Source organism: Melanaphis sacchari, unplaced genomic scaffold (assembly GCF_002803265.2).
Source record: "Melanaphis sacchari strain LSU unplaced genomic scaffold, SCAv2.0 Contig87_pilon_pilon, whole genome shotgun sequence".
Lineage (NCBI taxonomy): Eukaryota > Metazoa > Arthropoda > Insecta > Hemiptera > Aphididae > Melanaphis > Melanaphis sacchari.
This window is the reverse complement of record NW_020271618.1, coordinates 543,726-568,580: the sequence shown is the minus strand read 5'-3', so window position 1 is coordinate 568,580 and position 24,855 is coordinate 543,726. Positions and strand designations below refer to the sequence as shown.

Below are 24,855 nucleotides of genomic sequence, written 5' to 3'. Positions count from 1 at the left end.
AAAAAAACATGTTATATTACATGACCTTATTTTATATTAAAAATTAAATCTTTTTCATCAAATATTTTATTAAAATTATTAACTATAAATCATATACTATAGAGCTATATAGATACTTGATATTTCTATTAAAGTGATTTATTTTACTATAAATATTACAGTAGGTTGATATAATTGCAATAAAAATATTGCATTTTTTAATATTATTAAAATAATTTATAGTTATATCGTATTTTAGTATTGTTATTAACTTTGGAGTTAATAACACCTTATTTTAAATATTATAAAACAGTACTTATAAGTTCATAAATAAATAGATAATATTTTTAAAATATCATTGTGCATAATAAAATGCATAATAGTTTTAAAAGTTATAAGTCTCCAGTAATAAAATTTTTTAATTGTAATTAAGTAATCAACATCGTTTAAATATGTTATGTTATTTAGTCAAAATCTGAAATACAAAAATACAGTATCTGTAAAAATTAATTGAGTTTGTATGTTTTTTTTAAATTTTTAGTTCTCATATGAACTTTATTTATGGGGAATATTATATTACATTTTCTAAATTGTCCTGATTTTGACTATTTTTGTCAAAATGTTAACTTCTTATGCATATTATATAAAAAAAAAAACTTAAGTTATATATTTTTAATATTTTTATGAAAATATAAGAAAAACTCATGTGCAGTAATAAATTGAATTCTTAAGAATTTGATCCAGCGAATAACTTTTTAACGTGATTTATAGAAAAAAATAACAAGAAAATAGATTTTCTCGGATATTTTGGAATTTTTTACTTTTGACCCCTCGAAGTAATCTTCTACCAGAAATCTTACTTAAGTTGAAAATCAATACATTTTTTCTATCAAAAAAGGTGATTATAGACAGAAAAAAAAACACATTGTTGTAAAATCAATAGGTACACTCATCGCTCCGCTCAGAATTTACGCTAGATGTAAACAAATTAAGAACCTATTAAGATGTTCAAACTTTGTGCGTCCGTATAAAAACAGAAAAAATACAAGTAGCTGGTACAATATGTAATAAATGACCTATATTAATGAAGACCACAAATCGTGAAATTCTTATTGTCGCCGCTCCTCTTTCGAACGTATAGAAACGGTTTAGCAACACGGCGGAAAACGCATTATACCTTTATAGGTATATATTCTATTATACACATAAGTGTGCGGCACGTACTATCCGGTCGTCGGCGGCATTGATTTTGTGAAGTGTGCAAAAATGTATGTTTGCATGATTTTTTGCACGGTAGTTAAGCAATACGTACATTGAAACCTCTCAGCAGAATACCTCGACCGACGACCTGTGATATCCCACACATGTTGTTACTGCCGCCGGTCAAATCCAAACTTTCCGTATCGTATACTGAAGCGTTCTATCGATATCGGATATTGCGTGGGAGTTAATGGGAAGTCGACGATGTAAGTGTATTAAATACTGTATTAATAATGACATATCGCGTTTGTAATTTATAGTCATGTGTGTCGACGGTGGTTTGTTTGACTTGCAGGTACGGTACCAAGCAAGCTCCACATTGGCCGCTGATTTGTTGCGTGATACTCCTCGACGCCGCCAGCGGAGCGAAGCCGAAACATTCCGTTCATTTGGATCCGCACTGGAACGATTTTAAGGTAAGTCCATAACTGGATAACAGATCTGACGTTAGAAACATAAATTCAATGTTTTTCATTTTAATTTTATATAAGCAACTCACTGAGAAAACGTGTGTAATAAATACGGTATGATTAACAAATAAATGAATTTATTTATGGTTCTACATGATAAATACATTGATATATTTTTTTTTTTTTTTGAGGTGTATTTGATGTTCTTATTTTAATATATGTATTTTTGTTTGAAACATTTTTAAAACTTCAATTATTTTTAATATATTAAGATACTGATAATATTTAAAATTTGTATTTGAATAGATATTTACAAATAATTTGAATACCGTTGTTCTTTACTCAAGGTAAATACTTTATAAGACTGGTCTGAAACTTTATACGTTGAATATCTATTTATAAAATAATTACGATGATAATTAATCTGTGTACAATTCATTAAATGTGTATATATACATTAATTCCTCGAACGATGATGTTAATTATTTCGAATATCTATTGTCTCTTCGAGGATTAAGAATATTTGAAGATTAATTGATAATAAATCTATCGCCTAAAGTTAAGTCAAGGGTTTTGCATAAATTAACAATATTATGAATAATCTTGTTATTTTCGAATAATTTGACCCAGGATCTCTAAACAAATTTCTATTCCAGCGAAAACTTAACATCATTGTTATGTAGGCTATGTTAACTCTCGATTTATGAGCTAATGAATTAATTGATAAACACAACACTTACAAAAACAATTTTGACTTACGAAAAACTGGTACTTGATAGCTTTACTTTTTGATTTTTAATTATATTTTAAACCATAATATATTTATTTTTAATATTTTTAATTTTGAACTGAGTCTATATTAATCACTGCCTAAATTTATACGCTGATTTTATTATAAATAAAAATATCCATATATTATGCTTACATGTTTAATTTTAAAAAGTGAGCAAGTAGATAACTGTACTTCTGTATAATAGGTGTCGAGTTTACTTAGGTATCACTTTCATAGAGTAGGTCACTGTAATAGGTTTGTTAAATTTGAATTAAATGATATATCATTGCATACAAAAATTGATTCTAATCAGAAACGATATATCAACCTATATTTTAAAGTACTTATCTATATTTTATAATACATTAATATTCTTGCCATAGTAATTATTTTTTTATACTATAAGTAATATAGTCGGCGGTTGAATTAAATTTTGTTGAAAACATAAATTAATTTTCCATTTATTATATTATTAATTTTTAAGTCAACAAGTACTGACTTACTGTAGAAAATATTGTGAATTTTTGATTAAATAATCGATTATGTACACATATTCATGGTTATTAAAAATTTTGTTAATATTTTAATTTCAAACTCTCATAAAAAAATTGTACAAATATTTTTTTTTGTTTTTTGATATTATTTTATTAAAATAAGTAAAATTAATAAGAAAGTTTATATTATAATTTTTAACTTATTAACTAAGCATAACATTTTTTTATCAACATGAAAAAAAAATAGAAATTTTTATTGTTTAAGTATCTACTTCAAACTTTGAATTTTTAACACTAAAAAATAGCATTCACTTATTATCCAAAATTAAATTAAATCTTATTACTTTAATATTATCAAAAAAAAAAAAAAAAAAAAAAAATTGAGAATTTTAAATGTTTCAAATATTAGGTTAGAATAAATTATTATTTTTATAAATTAAACATTTACCTATTTTGTTGATTATATTGTATAGTATTTCAATTTCTTTTAGTTTTAATCTCCTTCCTCCGTGTACAGATACAACAAATTTTATATCAAAAATTACGTTCAAATTTCAATGTTTTTATTGCTCTTAAGATGACTATTAGATAAATTAAAACTTATATCATTGTAAAACCAATACAATCATTGCCCCGCTCAGAATCTAAAATACTAGAAAAATCTATTTAACTAGAATTTAGTATTAAAAAAAAAAAAAAAAAAAAATTATTGCATATGATTCAATTATTCCAATTATTATTGATACAAATACTATAACAGATTTCATAATCTTTTAAAAAATTAATTTTTATACAATCTTTTAGAAACTTGTTATTTTAGGTATGCATTTTATGTTGAATATGAATTATTCGTATAGTATTCAATTTTTTTAACCTTTTAGTAACGAAAACATCAGAATTCAATAATTGATATAATTTAACGCAGTGTAAAATCGACCGACCGAACTAAAAAACCGGGTCTCGTATGATGATTTAGCGTTTATTTCAAACTTATAATAACAATAGAATAGCTGAATTATTTTGTTTAATAATTATTTTCATATTTGTCTAGTTGAGGAAAAAAACACTTGGCATATAAAATGTATAATTCATTTTTTAAATTTAATTGTCTTATTCCTTGTAAAATATATTGTTTTCATATTTGGAGTCTTTAATTAAACTGTAAGCTTATTTAACAATATTATGTTTGACGTTTGTCAGTATAAAAGAAGTGTTAAAATATAGCTCTAATAAAATAATACTATTAATGTAGTGATTATAATATAGGTATTTTGTCAACACCTCAATAACTTAATGCTTAATTCCATCTGAATTATATATTAGGTTATTGAGAATTTATTTTAATTGAATTAACTAACATTTTGTCAATTTAAATATCTTAGATTCTTAGTGGAGCAAAGATGTATTGATCTTTTAGATAAGGTGTTTTTATTTTTTCGTTAGTCATCACCTTTTGGGGCAGTAAAAACTTTATTAATTAAAAATTTGATTTTAAAACCGGGGTTAGTTTCTGTTAGCTAATTGGATCTAGAAAGTATTTCGGAAGTAAAAAAAAGTATTCCAAGTAGTAGTTAAGTAATCTTTAAAGTAACAGAAATAAAAAGAATAATGTTTTGAAAGAATGGAAATTTTCACGTAAAACCAATTTTCCGAATTTAAAATGTGGTTTTCGTGTCACTCTGTTCTAATTTTAAAAACTATTTTTTTTTCATCTTTAACAAACAATTTTACTACCAGATAGCAGATAGATGAACATATACCGTGTATCAAAATTGTTTGCTTTTTCATGCCGAATTTGGCCATCTATACACTAACTATATTTTCAAAACTACAAATTATGTAAAACTAGTTTATGTCATATCTAATACAATATACAAGAAGTGTTAATTTATGACTCACCCGTCAAATTTATTCTATGGTTATTCAGTACAAATTAATTATACTCCTCTACGTAACTTATAGTTATAATTTATAACTTTAAATAATTAGCAGATAATATTTATTTGATAAATATTTATTATATTTTATAGGTGGAACATAATAAAACATACATAAGAAATAATGAATACCACCATCGCTCAGCGTGGGAAGAGAACTTCCATCATATTAATAGACACAACGAAGAGGCCAAAAGTGGAAAACACAATTACACACTGGATTTGAATCATTTAGCTGACATGGTAAACAATATTCAATCTAAAATAATAATTTTGATATTTTGAGTAAATTTTTTTTAAATGATAATTTGAAACGATTATAATATTTTAAAGTAATTTTAATAAGAAAAATTTGTTAAACAACATTTATACTATAAGTATAATCTATAATGATAGATTATGGATTATTAATTATTCCCGAAAAAATCATAATCATCAAATTTTTAATATTAATTTGTTTATACAAAATATGAAAGTATAGATAAATCTATTTTTCATATTTTTATTTTATTTTTTTTATTTAACATTCGTGAACTTGGTTGTAATATAGTTGTAATAGTACCTATTCGTTTAAACATATCCAACAATTTATTTAATATTCTTAGAAACTGTGTACAATTTAATGAGCATTTATTAAAAATTTATTCCTTAGAAATTTAAAATGAATATTCACTGAAGGTTTGATTTTTGTTTACAAACACTTTTTGCAAAAATGTAAGGATTTGTGAGTTATATAGTATTTATGGTATATCATTATAATTAAGGCCTGAAAATGTAAGCGCTTAAGATCACTAAAAATTCATGTTTTGTATGAGTCAAATTAAGTCATAAATATTTTTAATATTAATAAATTAATTTCAATATAGTTATTTTTTAAATATAACATGTTACTAGTATAGTAACTGCACTAGTAATAAATAATCTAATTTCGCAAATTTAAAAATAACACTATTAAATTGTACATTTATAAAATAATATAAATACAGTACCTACCTACATAAATATATCTTTGATATCATTGAAATATTCTGTAACAACAGTTTATTTTAGCTATAGTTACAATTAATAGAATTATTACCTACATTAACTATAGAAATTTTGAAACACAAGTTCTTAAATAATATAAAGCTCGAATTTTAGTAAATAAAATCTCGTACATTAGTTTGCATAGCTATTGCATTATACCTGTAATAAATATAATTCAAATGTTAGCAGATCTAACAATTGTAGTATTATTCTACAATCTGCTATTTTACTTTTAAAATGTCTCTAAAATGTTTTTCAAACTAACAAAATTGTTATTATTTTAACTTACTATTTGTAAATAAATGAAAAATAAGCATTATCTAAGTTATTAATGAATTCACACTTATATATATATATATAATCGAAACTTGTCCTAACCAATAAGGTAAGACCAACTGGTCCTAGCTTATTTAAAAATAATAATAATCATTAACAATAATTAAATGAAAAAAAAAAATGTATAAGTTATTTAGTTAATCTAAAAAGTTTTATAAATATTTTCTATCTACTTAATAAACGATTAATACGTATAAATTGGTAATGAGTAATGTAATATCTTATACTACTTAAAGAGTTAAATGTTAAAGGTTTTTACTCAGTTGTGGATAATGAAAATGTAAGCCGTAAGGTAAGAAGGTACATTCATTGCTACTTAAAAACTTCCCATGGGGTTTTAGTTGAGTAAATTAAAATTGAATTTATATGAACTAATGGATTAACCATTAACCATTAACCAACAGGATGTTTTTTTAATGTAATCTATTATTTTGTTATGGTCGCTTAAAACTTTAACAAATTATTTTTATTATTAGTAAATAAGTATAATTGTTAGTATTTATATTAAAATATATATTTTTTAAATATTTTCATGACAATTTCAATTAAATTAGACATTAATAAGTAACCAATATCTATAAATGTTAATTTTTCTAATTATAATTTAAAATTGACAATTTATTGTCCATAATAAACTGAATGTATGGCATTTATGAGTTATAATCATAATATATAAATCATTGGTTTTCAAACTGATAGACGCGTCTCCCTTGGGGGGCGTTTACACATTGCTGTGGAGGCGTAAGCAATTACTATGAAATACAATTTTTATTTTAAAACGTAGAGAAAATAAAATTAATTGACTGGTTCCTTTCATCCGTTATCGGGTATCAATAACGAATAACCGATAAATTATCATCAAAAAAAAATAAATAGCTTTTCCGAATATTGTATAGTTTATTTGTAAAGTATACGAAAAAAGGTGATCGATTTTTTTTAATTTATAGAAGGGGCGCGAGATTTTTGAAAATCTACAAAGAAGGCGTAGAATAGAAGAGGTTGGGAACCAATGATATAGATGGTATAATATTATTATATGTATTAAACACACGTCTGCAGATGACAAATTTAATTGTTTGGGTTTAAATTTCAAATATAGATGATTAAAAAAATTAGTGAGTTATATTTTTTTTTCGTATGGCGTATATGTCCGGGAGTAGGCTCGAAGGCCTATAGTTCGGACGCTTATTTGGTAGAATGTTTAGTGGGCACCCGTAGGTTTCTGCCATGCCCGGGTGGGTAGTGTTTTATATAAAACAAGTGTATGGTACTTAACTTTGATTTTTTAAATAATATACATATAGGTATTATAAATTCTTTTGTATTTCCATTTGATCTAAATAAGTATATACTTACATTTTTAATATTAAGACATTGATACAGAAAGATAAAAAAAAAAAAAAAATGTTAAAATAGTATATTGTTAAATAAACTGAAATGTTCTGGTGAAATATCTAGGGTAGTGAGAGAAAAATAGTGTTTAAAACTTTAGCTAGGTAAGTAGGTTTATAAAATGCGTGTCAATACGTTTTAAAAATCCTGAGTATCATACGGGCTTACTGTATTCGAAGGGTAAAATTTATACACGAGTCTGGGAAAATGTTATTCACTTATAAAATCCCATCTCTATATATACTCTTTCAACCATACATTTATTGCATTACTGTATAGACTTACTATACATGTGACAGGTTGAAGTTTATATACAAGTCTGAGTAGATAAATGTTATTCATTAATACCTACAAAATCGTGACAAATTTATTCATTTATGCCGGTAAACTATATGCTGAATTCAATATGTCACGCATTCATGCGTGCACATACATATAATCTTTATTACCTTGTTCCTTGAAAAATTATTTTTAAGGTTTCTGATACTATTGACCATTAAATTATAAACGTATACCATTATAAGTTATTTGTAGAAGATTTTGAGATTAATTGGCTTACTTTGTATACTCGTATTTTTAATTTTGTGAATTTTTATGAATTTAATGCTCAAAATACACCAAAAAAGTTCACTTGCGTGTAAGGTATAATATACTCATTTTAAATTATTACTTTGATTAGTATACTTTAATTTGCTAGAAACAGACGTATAAATATTATAATTTATTAACTTATTAGTTATTTATTTGAATTTCAACAATAAATGTATTATAATAAATAAAAAAAAATTAATAACTATTAAATAAAATCACTTGATACAAAACAATATTTGAATGAAACCAATCCAGGGCACTGTCGTACTAAGTTCGCCATGTTTTTACATCTAACACACTGAAACATAAATACATTTTACGCTATTCTTTTTTAATATCTAATAAATATTAGTAAAAATTTATATTTATTTATTAACGCTACCCTTATTTTGATTTACTTATCCATAAGGCAGGGCTAGTATACAGTAGTTCTGTATAAAATCATGTACTAAGGCCTTTAAAAATAATTATTAATACACTTTCATGCCTAAAAATATTAAAATATTAATTTTACTATTTGATTTTTCACAGGCACTTTAATCTATTTATCGTATTCTGAGTTAAAGTTTTGGTTAAGACGGGTTGTCTATAAAAAAAAAAAAACTTATTCGATATGATGCAAGGAATTTTTTAAATATTATTTTAGGCCACCAGAGAAATATTTTTACCTAAATAAATCATTTATATAATAAAAAAATTCAAACATGAAAAACATGAGAAATATCTCAACCAAATAAGTATTAAGCACTTAAAAACATGTAGGTACTCATAAATAGAAATAAATACACACACGGCGTCGAATCAGACAACTTACGTATATTTTATCGCTTGCTATAATATGTACTTTCGATAAAACAACTTATAAATATTGTCGAGCTTAAACTAGTAACAACGGTTAAGGCATTACACTATTAAACGACTGAATGGTATTACGTTAAATTATATTTCATTTTATCATTACAAATATATTTTATAGTTATATAGCTATTAAATTATTTATATTATACCTATACATACATAATTTTTCAAATCAATCAAAGCATTTTGTTAACATTAATTTTGTTTCTGAGTGGCTAGTTGGTGGTTTTAAGTCAAGCATTGAATCTCCAATGTTGTAACCATCCTCTTCTTCAACGATAGTGACATTAAAAATATTTGATCATCATACAAAATTTCAAATTCTACACCCTGCTTATCACTTTCTAACCTATCTGTTACTTTTTTCATTGAAATATTTCACTGTTCAGTTCATTCTAAAGCTATCGATTTCTTTTAAACTTACAGTCTCGGTTTCTCCAGATTTGTGCGGTATTATTTCAGACCATTGATTATTCCACCCATTCTTCAGGTTCGGTACAGTCAAATCAATCCATGCTCTGGCAAAATTGAAAATCGCATCTTTTATGTTGTAATTTTTACGAAATTCTTTAACACCTATAACATCTTCAAATGACAGCCCACTTTCAATTAAACTTCTACTTTTAACTTAACTTAACCTAACTTAACTTTGACGAGTTTATCGCGGATCTCGATTGTATCATTATTTTTTTTTCAACGGTGACCGATGACGGATAACAGAGAGTGGCGGTAAATCGAGTGATGGTTAAACAAGTTTCCGCTGTATGGCCAGACGGCTATAGATGCTGACACTCTGAAATTTCAATAATATTTTCATTTTCAAAATCAGCCCCTCAAATAGATCTGGCCGCCAATTCAATAGTATCAATACCATAGACATCATTATTATTTATCTTCATCACCAAATTTATAAAATATAACTTATAAGTTATAACTCATAAAAATCAGAAACCAGAGATTATCACTTTCTATTCAAAAATTCAAGACATACCTCTGACATGAAGTACTCATTTGAAATGAGTTAAATACAATAGAATTTGTATAAAACAAAAAAATAAAAATACTTTGCAATATACTTGTAGTCAACATCCTCCGATTTTAGAAAGTCAACTTAACCCATATGATTATTTAGCATAGAAATCATCATTATGTATAAAAATACCTAAACTATGTTACATTTATGATATACTTTGATTAATTTCATTAATATACTATGTACACTACAACAAGTATTTAAAAAAATATATTAATACTTGGAAAATGGAATTTACATTAAAAAAAAGTTTTTTTTTTTAAATATCTGACACCTAAAAGTTATAAAGTAGTTTACCTTAAACTCTCAATTCTTCGTAAAACTTGACTTTATTAAAGTTTATATTAACAGGTTATTTTTTTTTTTTTAGAGTTGTAAGCATAACATATTTAATTTTTTTCGTTTAATGGATTCCAGAAGCAAATTTAAATTTCTTTAAAAATTAAAAATAGTGGTCTCAAAACACTTAAATTAAATTAAATCTGTAAATTAGTACAATACAAAAAATTTAATTTTTTTTCTTAATGAATACTTAGCTCTGGTTGCCTTAAATTAGAAAACAGCATAATTTTCACATAATTTTTTTTGCAAGTATTTACACATAAATATATATTGATGATATCACATATCATCAATAACAACAATACATATATTATTGAATGTCTTCATAGTTATCAAAAATAAACAATTACGCCATAACGTATAAACTTTATTTTCATATAATATATAATAAAGTAGCTGCAAGTTATCACAAAGTGTTATAAAAAAAGTATGTCCCACGGGTCCACGGATAACGACTAAAAAGTTATCTCAAAGTTTAAAAATTATAAACTTACACTATATGTATACGTATATGCAGTTATTTATGAATTCACAAAGTTTATATACAAAAATAAACTAAAACATTTTTTGAATAATACATATGGTTCATGGAAAAAAGTCTGTTTTTGTTGGATAAAAAAGTTTTGACATTTCACATTCAATGTCATCTCAGGTTACCTACTATATATTACGAGTATATAACATCGATATGCTGACATAATTCATATTATTAATGATTAAGATTCGAATTTCAATGCAAAGTACATTAATTTGTGTGTAATATAAATCCTTAGACTGCAAAAAGGTTCAGTGAACTACTGTCTAGTATAATACATTCCAATTACATAATTATGTGACAGAAGATACGTTAAAGGACTCCATTAAGATATTCAATAAAGTAGATTTTTAAATACATACTCGTATGTTGAAATGTTTGAAATTAAATAAAACCGAATAAATTAATAAATGATTATCGTGAATAATAATAGTAATGATTAAAATTATTAATTTAAAAAAATGATAAATTTGTACAAATAATTGTGAGTAATATATTAATTTAAAAATTCAATTAATTTTGTTAAAGTTTTATTTTCGTGCTATGTATAGGCTTTATGAATTTTTAAAACATTCACTGTAAATTGCAAATCGTATATAAAAGTAAAAGTTAAATGCATGGAATAATATTTCAAGTAATTGTGTATTTATAATTGCTGTGGTTTATTTTTACGAAACAGTTTTGAATAAATTTAACTTAGTCACAATATACTCGTATTTTATTATATGATTTTAATTCACACACAATTTATTTTCATAATTAATTCCTATACATTTTCGTATTTAATTTTTATATCATAAAAAAAAAATTGTATAAATAGCAATATGTCTATTGATACTAATCGAAATGATAAGAAATATTTAATTTAAAAAATTTAATTTATTAGTTGAGACGTTTCAATTTTCAAACTCAATATATTTGCTAGAACGTAAATGAATTTAGTTGCAGTTGGCACTTTGAAATGGTTGGGAGGGGGATCAAAAGTGAAATTCAACTCACAGTATTTTTTTTAATAATTAGAAAAAATGTGACTCAAATACCAAAAATTGACAAAATCGATTTTATTATTTAAAATACGAAATTTTTTTTAATTTTCACCAAATATTTATTTTAGTATTTTCTGTACTTATATAGTATACCTGAGAACTACTATACTTACTTACTTTTATTTAACATATATTTAATAAAGATGAATTCTGTTCAAAGAAATACAATTTAATAACTGTTTAAATGTATATAAATCTTCAAATAATATGTTATATATTTAAAAATGTCTTTTTTTGAATTTAATGATAATTTTGTATATTTTACAGCCTATGCATCTATACAATAAACATTTTACTAGTCTTTCATCAAGCAAATTCAAGAGCGCAGATATACATACTAATCCCTCACAACATCATACAAGATCAATTCCCGAAGAGGTACGTAATCATAATTAATTATTCTTATTACAATTAACATAATATATAGATAATAAAAATTACTAATTATTAAACTGTAATGGAATCAAAAAATGCTATTTTATTTATAATTTTTTAGGATGTGAAACAGTAAAAAGTTAATGGTAAAATAGCTATATAAAATCAAAAACATACATACATAATTCCAAATTTCCTTGTTAAAGAATAATTGATTGAAAAAAAAATTACGTGTTTTATTTGGTTAGGTAAATGTATCTTCTAAATATTAATAATATTATCAATAAAATAAACTAAAAAATACAAAGAAAACTTTCGGAATGGTTTCTGGCCTAAAAATAAACATACGACCTTAAGTATAATGACAATTTTACTATTTTAAATGTTAATTTTTTAGTAATTAATTTTGAACAATTTTAATTTCTTTGGCACGTGAATACATGCATTTACTTTAATTGAGCGAACACAAAATATTTTATAAGGTAATGAAAGTGTATCTTATTTAAAATATTTGTACTTAACACTACTATGAACGCTATATTGTAACTATTTTTATGTTAATTTTACATTTTCTCAGTGGGCTTCGTATAAAGACAACAGTGTCCGTAAAACCATTAAATCATTTTTTCGGGCTGACAGGTTGACTGGCGGGAAAGGGGATTCAATACGCCAGGATGGAATCAATTGGAGTGCGGTGCATGTTACGCTTTCAGTATAGCTTCCATGCTAGAAGGACAGCTGTTCAAAGCTACGGGAGAGTTGCATACATTAAGGCGAGTATAAAAAAATGAATAAAAATGAAACGAAACTAGTAAAAAACATTACTTTTATCGGTATTGTCTCGGGACATGTTTAGTTCGCAACAAATCATTGACTGTTCAATCGCATACGGAAATCTCGGTTGTTCCGGTGGGTCGTTAAAAAACACACTGCAGTATCTCCAGAGAGTCGGGGGAATTATGCAAGCACTCGAGTATTCGTACAAAGCAAAGGTGAGTACGTCAGTTACTTCACACAAGAACTTTTCTTATTATTTTGGGCCTCACAAATAACAACGTATTAACCGGAGTGTTTTGTGTTCATGATAATTTTACATGTATTTTGGACTTGAATACTTTCAAGAATAGCATTTATACAGAGCGAAATATAATTTGGCATGCTTGAGAATATAGCACCCATGTGGTCATGTGTGCCATGCATTTTAAATTGATAAATTAAATACATATTAATATAATATTTGTTACCATATTGGTATACTCTCTCAATATTATCTACTATTAGTTGGGCTTGAAAGTTGTAAGAGTTGCATATTTTTCTATGTGATTTCCATTAATATTAGACCAAGCTAAAAACACATTCTATACAATAACGAGTTTAAAAACAAACATTTATAACGCGTCATTTGTCAACTTTAAAAATAGTACATATTTCTTAATTTCTGTATAAATATTTTTTTTAACACAGCTTGATATGTAAGTACTATATGAATAATTGTTTATTGTAGATATTTTTTTTTCTCGAATATTTGAACAAAGTAGCAAAAAGATAAACCAAAATTTATTGATAATACCTAATATGTTTTTGTTATCGACTATCGTCTATGGTTGTTGACCTATGCTATGACCATAACGACATATTATTTTTGTTCAATCAATTTCTTACCACTATTGATTAATACAATAGTTGTTTTTTAATATTAGCCCAAATAAATCTTTTAACAATATTATCAAACTTTAGAGGACGATAGTTAATAAACTTGCAAACCAAAGTTGATAATTTAACGAAAAATAGTTAAAAAAAAAAAAAAATTCCAGCGTAATCCTCTAACATATAATTTTGTTATCATTTAGAAAAAAGTTTATTTTGCGTTTTTGAAATTTGATTTCAATAGTAAGTCATTTTATACCATGAAAAATTATTCTGAATAGAGATGACCTACCAGCCTTACCTAAAAAATAATTTACAATTTTTTTTTAAAGTTTCATTAGCATTTGAAATTAAATTCCTTTATAAAAATGAATGTAGTATTATGGACTATGGTATAGTTGTTATGTATTTTTTTAAGCCTCGCAATTAATCCGTTTTGTTAAAAACTGATTTTGTTTAAATACTCCTATTTGTTCATAATTTTTTTTTTTCGTTTTTCCCAATAATCTTGTAAAGTATTGGGATATTCTATTTTTGAATTTGTAAAGTTCAAAATTGAATTAGTTTTCTACCTGTAACTTCAAAGTAGCTGATTTTAAACAACTCTTTGAATTGATTTGACGTCTACGACAAAATATTTGGAAAATCATGAACTAAATATTATAAGTATTTAATATCTATTAGTCATTAATCAATATGGCAGTTAATTTTATCTTCACGTGTCCATTTAGGATAAGGAAAGTTAAATTATTTTAAGAAACCTCTACAAAATGAAATTATGATTTGTATCTTTCAAGCATAAAATATATTACATGGATCATTGTATCATTTAAATATTAAATTAAAATTTAAAAAATTTAAATAATTCAACAATAACACACATGCCAGTATTTTGGTAAATTTATGATTTAGTTGCAAGTCTAATAATTAATAATATTATTTTATTACACAAATGCTTATTATTAAATGTTGATACAAATACTTATATAAAAAATATATCATTCTAGCATTAACAATTTATTTTATTTAGTAAGTAATTAATAAATTTAACGTTAGAGCGTAATATATGATTTTTTTTAAACATTCTTAGTACTTAAGTTTATGGGATATAGTGACGGATCGTGAACGTGGTTACTGATGAGGAAAATGAAACTTAAATCATGAAATTATTAGGTATACGAAGAATAAGTACGCACTATCGTAAATTAAATACTACCGATACAATAATTAATTTATTATAACTTATTGTTAAAAAATTCACAAATTGTTTGATTTGTGAAGTAAAATAAAATACAATGTAAGATTAGTTAAATCGTTTTTATATATTTTTGATATCTGTATTTTAAAATCTTGTTTCAAGTGTCATTATAATCCTCAGTTTTATCACATCACTATTGAAGCCTGCAGCTACTAGATTGATATAAAAGATATACTATTATCGAAGTAAAGTGATAGATTTTTTTTTTTTATATATAATATTAATTATCTGAAAGCTTCGATTGATGGGTATTTTGTCAGCAGTTCCATTTTTTCTTTAGAAAACTGCACGTTTTAATAAATTGAAATTGTACCATTGAGAAAAAATTTTTATTTTTATTTCGATGGTTTTTCACTGATAAAGTGTTTGATATAGTTATATACATCAATACCCTACACATAATGTTGAAAAACTTTAGAACAGTGAGTGAACGGAGTGTTCAATTTTATAATATTATCTGAAGACTAATAAATTATTTTTTAATTTTTTAATTTTATAAAACTGATATTTATCTTTATTGTGAATAAAATGAAAGTAATATTTAAGAAAATCAAGATACTTTTATATTTTTGATTAAGTTTCTTTTGCAATAATGTAGTATGTGATTATAGGCCATAATATAGTGAAAAAAGAGCGAAAAAAATAAAAGCAAAATTTAATTTACATTAATACAAAATCCAAAAAAAAAACGAAAAAATATTATCATAATATAATAAATATAAAAGTATATTAAAAAAATATTCACAAAATCATGATACTACGTTTGTAGGGTTAAGTTAAAAGTGATACCTTTTAAATAATTAATATTGTTAATATTGTAAAATAAAGTTTGGTCACTTATTTTTCCAAACAATTTTTATTTTTTATTTTTTTATGTTTTTTTTTTCCAATGAATTGTTCTTGTTTAATATGCTTCTAAATGTTACTGATCTTTAAACACATCGATGAATATCCATAATGTTGGATGATTTAATAAATTCCATTACTCAAAAATCAAATTTAAAAAATGTAATTAAAATAGAATAATAAGCACAACACTTGATTGTCACGTCGTCCAACACCGTACAAAACTTTTTGATGTTCATATAGTATACACGGTGTACACTATACACTTTATTCACGATAAAAGAGATTACAAATAGTACTTTGAGTCACAATAGTACTGAGTAATGACAGACTAATAAAGATTATATATATATATATATATATATTTAATTATAATATAATTAACTATTGGTCTTATTATATAATATAGGTAAACATTTAAGTATCAGGCTGAATTTTTTTAATTATTTAGTTATTCAAATTATTATTAATATATTTTAATAAATTAAAAAGTTTATATTTTTTAACTGGAATAATCTATTTTCAGTATATTAAGTTAAATAAATTATAAATTTAATTATATGATAAAAATAGTGTGCGAGAACAAATAGTAATTAAATAACAAAGTAATAAATATTAGTGAATTGTAGTGATTTTTTTGATCAAATTATTTTTTTTTAAATACATTATTCATCCGTTTATTTATTCGGTTGGTACCTACGTTTTCAAACGTGATTAATATGATTGGTAATTTTAAATTTTAAATATAAATCGAAACTTAAAATAATAGATAATTCTAATACCTATTGCTTACTTTAAAATAAATTTAAGAATATTGTGTAAGGTAAAAAATTTAATATTTCAATTGACAAAAAGCAGAACCCAGATAATTGACGAATTTCCTGCAAAAATGATGTTCAAAGGGAACTTTGTGGCATATTAAAACAAAATATTATCTTTGTTAATAATACGACTCATTGTTCAGTTATCAATAGTCTTTTGTTCTCATTTTATAAATTATTTTTTTAATCATAAAAAAAAAAAAAAGTGATATTATAAATTATATAATACATGAATATTATACATTTTTCCCCGCCGCTGCAACTCATACAAATTAGTACGATTAATATTCATATTTTTTTGTTTATTCATTAGATACTGTGTTCTACTTTATATTTTTTGTGATAGTAGACATACTTACATAAGGATTTATTGATTTTACCAAAACTACCTGCTTAGGAAAAAGGTTTTTATTGATTTCGACTGACTATTAATAATATAATCTAATTAATATATGTATGTGAATATATTGTAAAATGTTTAGTCTAAATTGTAAAAAATTATAATAATTGTATGATTTAAAATTAAAATACAAAAGTATAATTGCTTTTGGTAATATTTTAAGTAGGTAAATTTAGATTTTAGTATCATCTAAATCATTAGATAAATTTTACATACATTTTTTTTTTTTTTTAAAGACTTTTTTTTGCTATTTGTTATTGATAGTTATTTTATTTATGTCAGCTTGTATTTTTGTATTTTAAACATAAATAAATATAAAATAGTTGGGATTAGATTTTGTGAATTTCGATTTAAATTTCAGAGTGGTACAACGTTCTGATGTTATTTCTCTTGATTCCCAAATGCGAATATTAAATTGTGCTCCTTTATAAATATAATATTCAATTAAAGAATCGCAGAGCTCTATTAATTTATCATTATTTGAAGAAATTAATATCAAATCTGTCTTATAGTAATCGTATACTTCTTTTGGATTCATAAGTGGTAAGTGGTAGCCCATTTTAGCCAATTACCTATTTCACTTGATATATAATACAACAATAATATTATTGTTTGTTTATTTAAGAATATATTTTTCACTTTTAATGTGTAATTTTAAAAATGAATTTGTTGAAAAACAAATAATTTTGTTAACACTGAATTAACAACAAGAATAAACTTTTCATTCAGAAGAGTTTTAATTTGACGTTCGCTCATTACGTTGATTACTTCTGTAAGATTTGTCGGGAATTTCGTAAATTATTTACAAGAAAGGTATAAAAATTGATAAATATTATTAATAACTGCACTTGTAAACATTTGTGTAAATTCTAGATTAGTTTAAATGCCTCCGTTGATGAATTTTAAAAGCTTTTCCAATTCGTCTTCCGATTTTTGTCTAAGTCAATTAGAAAATTGGGTTTTTGATGTACTTGATGCAGTTTCTTTGTGATGATTGACATTATGTATACTTTCATTATTCAAAATGTTCTTTAATGCTTAATCTACATACCTTTTCGAAATTCTTATTTTATGTATACACTACACTGCTATTGAAAAGCATCTAAATACTTCACATAATCTATTTTATAATATTTAAAACAATTATACAAAACAGATCTTTTTTTTCGTTCACTTTAAATTAGAGAAAATTGCATTGTAAATTTAATTAATCAGTAAAAAATTGTCATTAAGATAGTAACACAAGTGTGTGAGTGTGCAACAATTTACACTAGTGGAGCAATTTCGTTAACTAGATCTAAATTGATTAGTAACTAGACGAGAAGTAACGTGGGAAGTCTACGATTTAACAAGCGAAACCGAACCAATATAAATATACTTTCATAATCTTATAGGTATTAAGATATACATCTTATTTTAAAAATTAGATTTCAGTCAGAGTCTAATAAATGTATAATAAATATTTCCTATTTTTATTTTTTAAGGTTGAAAATACAATTTAATTGAATTTTTTGAAAATTTCATAAGAAACAATTTGTAAACTTGGTGTTTAGAACACTTATGGCTGTAAAAACATTTATTTAGCAAAACAGCAAATATAGTGCTTTATTGTGAATTAATAGCCGGCGGAATCATATGTTTATAATATAAACAGTATAGCCGGCGGAATCGATATACTTCCACCTACATGTTTAAGAGGTGGTATATATATTTGATTAAAACTTATTCGAATGTATATTCGTCTGGAGGCATTGCTTCGAGGCACCATGTGGCTAAAAATAATAAAGCTCAAACCCCATCAAAACTTCCAGTGGTGCTTAGTCGGCCAGCTGCGTATTTTAACCCTCATGTTATATATATTTATGTTCGTATACTGTATACACATTATACATTATTTTTCTCGACTCTCGCCTATCTTTCCAGAGTGGTCCCAAAATTATACAAAGGGGGCGTGTATTGTTTGCATTTTTTCCCCAACGTTATGATAGAAATGTTATTATTAATACTGGAATACTGGAATGAGAAACGAATATGCACTTCCTCAAGATAATATCACAAAATTAAAATGCATAATTATATTATATTAATTAACATTAAATTCAACCCATTTGGTTAATTAATCTATGTAAACAGTAAAGAGGCGTAGACTTATTGTATATTATATATAAATCATATATTTCCTATGTTAATAAAACACATTATTTTCGTAATAATTCGTATTTTACTATTTATTACGTTTTTTCAAACTTGATAGTTCATAGTTCTATTAAAATTATTTTAATGTCATTAAAATGACCAAAAAGTTATAATGTATGCACTTTATTATTACACAACATATCTATTTTTTATTTTATTTAATACAGTTTAATATGTTTTAATAAATAGACAACTTTTTTATTTTTAGAGTTGTTTTAGTCAAAAAATAATATTAATCATCTTGTCATTTGCTCGACAAATTAATATAAATATAATTTCATATTTTTTTCTATGATAAGTTTTAAGTTATCCTTTGGCAGTCATTTTTGCAACCGGTGCATCACTTTGCTTAAATCTGGTGATCGAAATAGGTTTTTACTTTGCATAAAGTTTTTAGTGCTACTTTTGGATAGTGTTTGAATTATTTGGTTGACTTATTATATTTTCTATATTTTTTTTCTTTAAGAAGATAATTGACCTCTTTGAACAATTTAATTGCGAGGGCCCACGAATTCATAATTCACAATTAAGTATGTGGTTATATGTTATTTTAAATTGTAGAAGAAAATATTTAGAGATTAGAGTAAACTATGTAATAAGGTTAAACATTCAGTTTTTTCTAAATTTAAAAATTTTAAGTTTTTTTTATAGACAGCCTTATTTGTATTTTTGTTAAGTTATTTTATGTACTTACGTTCGTTTCTCAAGAGTTACCTTCTTTAAAAAAATTCTATGTTCTGCATAACAAATTAGTTAACTAAAAAATTTAAAATCATTTATTTGATTGATTTTTAAATTAATGAGTTGAAAGATAATTTAGTCACCCGAGGAATACTGCTGAAAAAAGATGCTTTGAGAATTATTTATTTTGTCATGATGTGTTTTATTTGACGATTATAAACATAAAATAACTTATAATCTGGTACTCTAATATCAACTTTATTAAAATGTTGTTTTAATAAAGTACGTTTAATAATATCAATTGCCTTTGCTTAATCTAAACAAATAGTTATACTTTATTTAAATTACAATTAATTATAAATATTTTTATTAAAATTTAAAAGATTATATTTTATACAATTTTTTTAAAATTTAAAAAACATATTAGATATACATAAATATATAATTATATAAAAAAAAATTATTATTTTAATACGATGCATCTATAAATATATGGTTACAGATGACACGCAATACTAGAGAAATGTATATTCAGGTACAATGTCCCGAATTAATTTTATTAATCGTTAATTATATATTATATGCGTACATTAAACAGTTCTTCATCATTTATTTCAAGTACGTAAAATACAAAATGGCCACCCAATTCACGCGAATAAAAATATCAACAAATACGTTAACGAACGTTAACTTGAAAACAAATAAAGGGCACCCTACAATTTAAAAAGGGGCTTTTGATGTATACGTGATTTCCGGTTGGATAGGTCATATTGATCAATAGAAATATATGTGTAGTAGTAATAGTATATTCATTTGTAGACTATAGTAAAGCAAACAAGATCCTATTTCGAAATCTTGGCTAAAATTGAAAATTTTGATTGAATTTGGATAATATTTAATAATTGTTCATCAATATAAAAATATATACCCTTCCTAAATATAATGAAATATATAAGTCTTATAAATAGTTGTAACATTTTACCAACGGGATGCGTAACCGTTTTAACACCACGAAGCCAAGTCAGCAATCAGGGTATATTTCAGAATAATTTAAAATTATCTTTGGATAATATGTAAAAGGCAGCGAGAAAAGTGCGAACAAGACGCGATATTGGAGTAAGTACCTATTTATATTTCTGTTAACATTTGAATTTGTTGTCAATTACCAAAGTATATGATTTTAGAAAATTATTCTTATATTTAGAATTCGTAGGTAGTATTTTTACGACTTTAAATCTCGTAAAATCACAAACCATATATAAAAAACATAAACATTTATTTTCGTGTTTTTCTAACTTATGTAAATATTTTAAATTTGAACCACTCGTTTTCCAATATCCAAATATTTAAGTTAACTGTAAAGTTTGTATGAAGCATGTTTGTATTATTATAAATAAGTGGATAGACAGGATGGAAATACAAACTACGGTTACTTTACATATTGTATGGTAATCAGTCGATAATAAGTGTAAGTTACCGTGTATATATAGTGGTAAAAATAAAAATAGCCAAATCTAAAAAAAATAAAAATCTTAAATGAATTATTATGAACTATACTCGAAACAATCCTGATTATATTTTCTAGTTTTTTTTTTATATCCTAGTAAATATATTATGTGTATTTTTATTTGTAAATGTAACAAGTTGATATAAAAAATTCTTGTATAAAAGTACTTTTTCATTAAAAAAAAAACATATTTATTTTATAAGTATATAGTAATTTTTAACTAGTACAACTTATAGGTCATCTGTTTTGATGTGTCGAACTAGGAACTCTGGTAAAAATATTTCACTTGCAGTTTAGTTTAGATCGTCAAGCCTGGGAATGTCAAATGTATACCCTTGAGGCCTTGAGAAATATACTGATAGTCGTAACTTGTAGGTAGAAAGCCATACAGTCGCAACGTTAGACATCCGATAGACAAAGACTATCTGAACGATAAACCAAAGTTAAATATGTTATATTATACCACTGTTGATATATTAAACACATTGTTGTTTGATGTATGAACGGAGTAGTAGCAGTGCCATGTGAGCACTGATAGTTTGATTTAAGATGTGCTTTTGTGTAGACAGTTCCGCCTCGGCGGTAGCTCCTCTGGTTTTGTAACGTGAGGCTTTTTGCTCGGCGGAAGATAGGATGTAAGTATAATCTGGTCTTAATCGCGAGTAAGCTTGTCAGCTACAGTATTTTCTGAAGTCGGTAGACTACTAGATCTAAGTAATATTCCTGTGGCTGTATTTCGTTCATACATTATGTAATGAGGTTGGTAGATTTGATAACATTTGCAAATCCATCAGTTTTGACATTATATGCAGTCATAGAAATTTTAAACAATTAAAAAAGAAATGGGAATTTATCGGAAATATAACGTTCTTTATAAAAAATATCTTGAACGTCAAATTAATTAATATTGAAATTAATGAACTTTACTTAACAAATTTATACTCAAAAATGGAATACTTCAAGGTTCGTTTATCATCACCACACTATTTTTAGTTGTAATTAACACCTTTATTAAACAGATACCTAACAAAACTGTCCGTTTATTTCGATGACAGCTACATTTGAATTATAATTTTAAAAAACCTTAAATATATATAAAACCAAATCTAACGCTGCACAAATATTTAAAAAAAAAATGAAGGAAAAGTCTGATTTTTCCTATTCACTTGAAAAATCAAATAAATAATATATTTAAACATCAAAAACATATCAAAACCAAACATCACATTAGGTACTAAACAAATTCACTCCACCAAAAAAAAAAAGTACATTCAAAAGACGTCGCCTAATAAAAAGTACACTCATAGTAACAGGTGAATTGCTTCTAAAATAGTGTAATATAGTTATCACAAGTTTTTATTAAAATTCTTCACTCTAAATGCAATTTAAAAATTCAGCTTATCAAACAATATTCAATCTCCATCACATAAATACTTTTAACAGCAATAGAAAAGTTTTACAGCCGTTATACAAAAGAATAAATAATCTCTTGATAAAACATAAAATCAACTTCAAATATATAATAAAGTCTTTAGATCAAGACAAAAAAATCATCAAACAAACAATTGTATTTATAAAATAACTAAATATTGAAAACTTACTGTAACAAATTACTATACTACATGTAAGCAAATTCAAAATATATCTTTATTAATATTTCATCACTCTAATTATTATTATTATTACCAAATATAATGTAAATGTAAATCTAATATCAGCTAAAAGCCAAATAGTCAAGGCTTATTCCTTAATAAAAATAAAATCACAATTTTTTTTCTTTCAAAAACATTTATTTTAAACAATAATTTTTATATCATTAGTGGGAATTGAAAATTAATTTATTGATTTCTACTTTTCATATATTATGTATAAATAATATAAAAGAAATATTACAATGCGAAATAATAACAGTTTAATATTAATAAAATATGTATAAATTATTTATTTAGTAATACCATAATATAAACTTATTATACGTATTTATAAATATAAGTTGATATTATTTGCTTTCACCAAAATATCATAACATAGCAAATTATGCTGCTTATAAAATATTATGACATATTGACATTATAAAATGTAATATTATATTGTGGTTTATTAATATTTGAACGCGACTCAAGTTACAAAGTTATGTTTATATAAATTAACCGTTTTGATTATTTATATGAGCAATATTGTTTTTCCCAACTTTACCTAATTAAATATAAATTAAAAGCTCGTACTAAAATAATAATTTTAGATATTAGTCAGTAGAGAACTACAATTTTGTTTGGAATTAATCAAAATGAATTAATTCATTTATCCTAAATAATAATGTATAATATTGTTGTCAGCTGATAGAAACTCGTTTTAGCCGCGTTTCATTAATTAAATTTTTTATGAAGTAGACAGTTGTGACTAGCTCAATGATAATACAATAATATTGTATTGGTGAAAATTAGAATAAATAGTTAAAATACTGTTGTGAATTTTAATTTTACGTCAAATAGAACAAATTTTCACCTATAGTTGGCTTATAAGAAACACTTATAAATAATAAACATGAACTAATCATGTGTATAACAAACAAGAATTATTTGTTTTTTTAGTTTTCAAACATATTTATCAAGTAAAAATTGTTAAATTTATCAACTTATAGAATGTACTTAAATGCATTTAAAATCCTGGTATGCAAAATTAATTACCCTTGATTTTTATTAATTGAAAATACTTCGTGTAATTACTTGTTTTTATTTTACTAATAGTATAGATTTGAAAAATGTAAACTGTAAACATATTTTTTTTTTTAGTTTTCAAGATTTTTGTATAAATAATATTATTAATACAATGGTATAAAATATAACAATGGTTCACGGAAAAATATTTTTTTTATTTTTAATTCTATAAATTATGTATTTAAGACTTAAAAGCTCAAAAATAATTGCAAGTTTAAGTCGTTTAAGATCTACTATAATATAAACTGGTATTAAGTTAATTTATAAAACCTTACATTTTATTCAACAAAGCTTTTCAATTTATTTTCTATTCCTGCGGCTGTCTCCACTTGCTTTACCTGCCAAGCCAGTTAAAAACGATTATGGTAGGGATTGTGAATTGTGATCTATTCCCCA

The 24,855-nt window shown here is 24.3% G+C and overlaps 1 protein-coding gene across 1 annotated transcript in view; it reads left to right on the top strand.

The window, feature by feature from the left end:
- LOC112602393 (cathepsin L1) overlaps window positions 1-24,855 on the top strand; it is a 51,976-nt gene that overhangs the window by 691 nt on the left and 26,430 nt on the right. Inside the window, exons 2-6 of the mRNA XM_025350449.1 lie at window positions 1,500-1,655; window positions 4,946-5,095; window positions 12,279-12,389; window positions 13,026-13,159; window positions 13,243-13,378. Coding sequence (XP_025206234.1) covers window positions 1,500-1,655; window positions 4,946-5,095; window positions 12,279-12,389; window positions 13,026-13,159; window positions 13,243-13,378 — 687 coding nt within the window. The remainder of the gene's footprint in view (window positions 1-1,499; window positions 1,656-4,945; window positions 5,096-12,278; window positions 12,390-13,025; window positions 13,160-13,242; window positions 13,379-24,855) is intronic.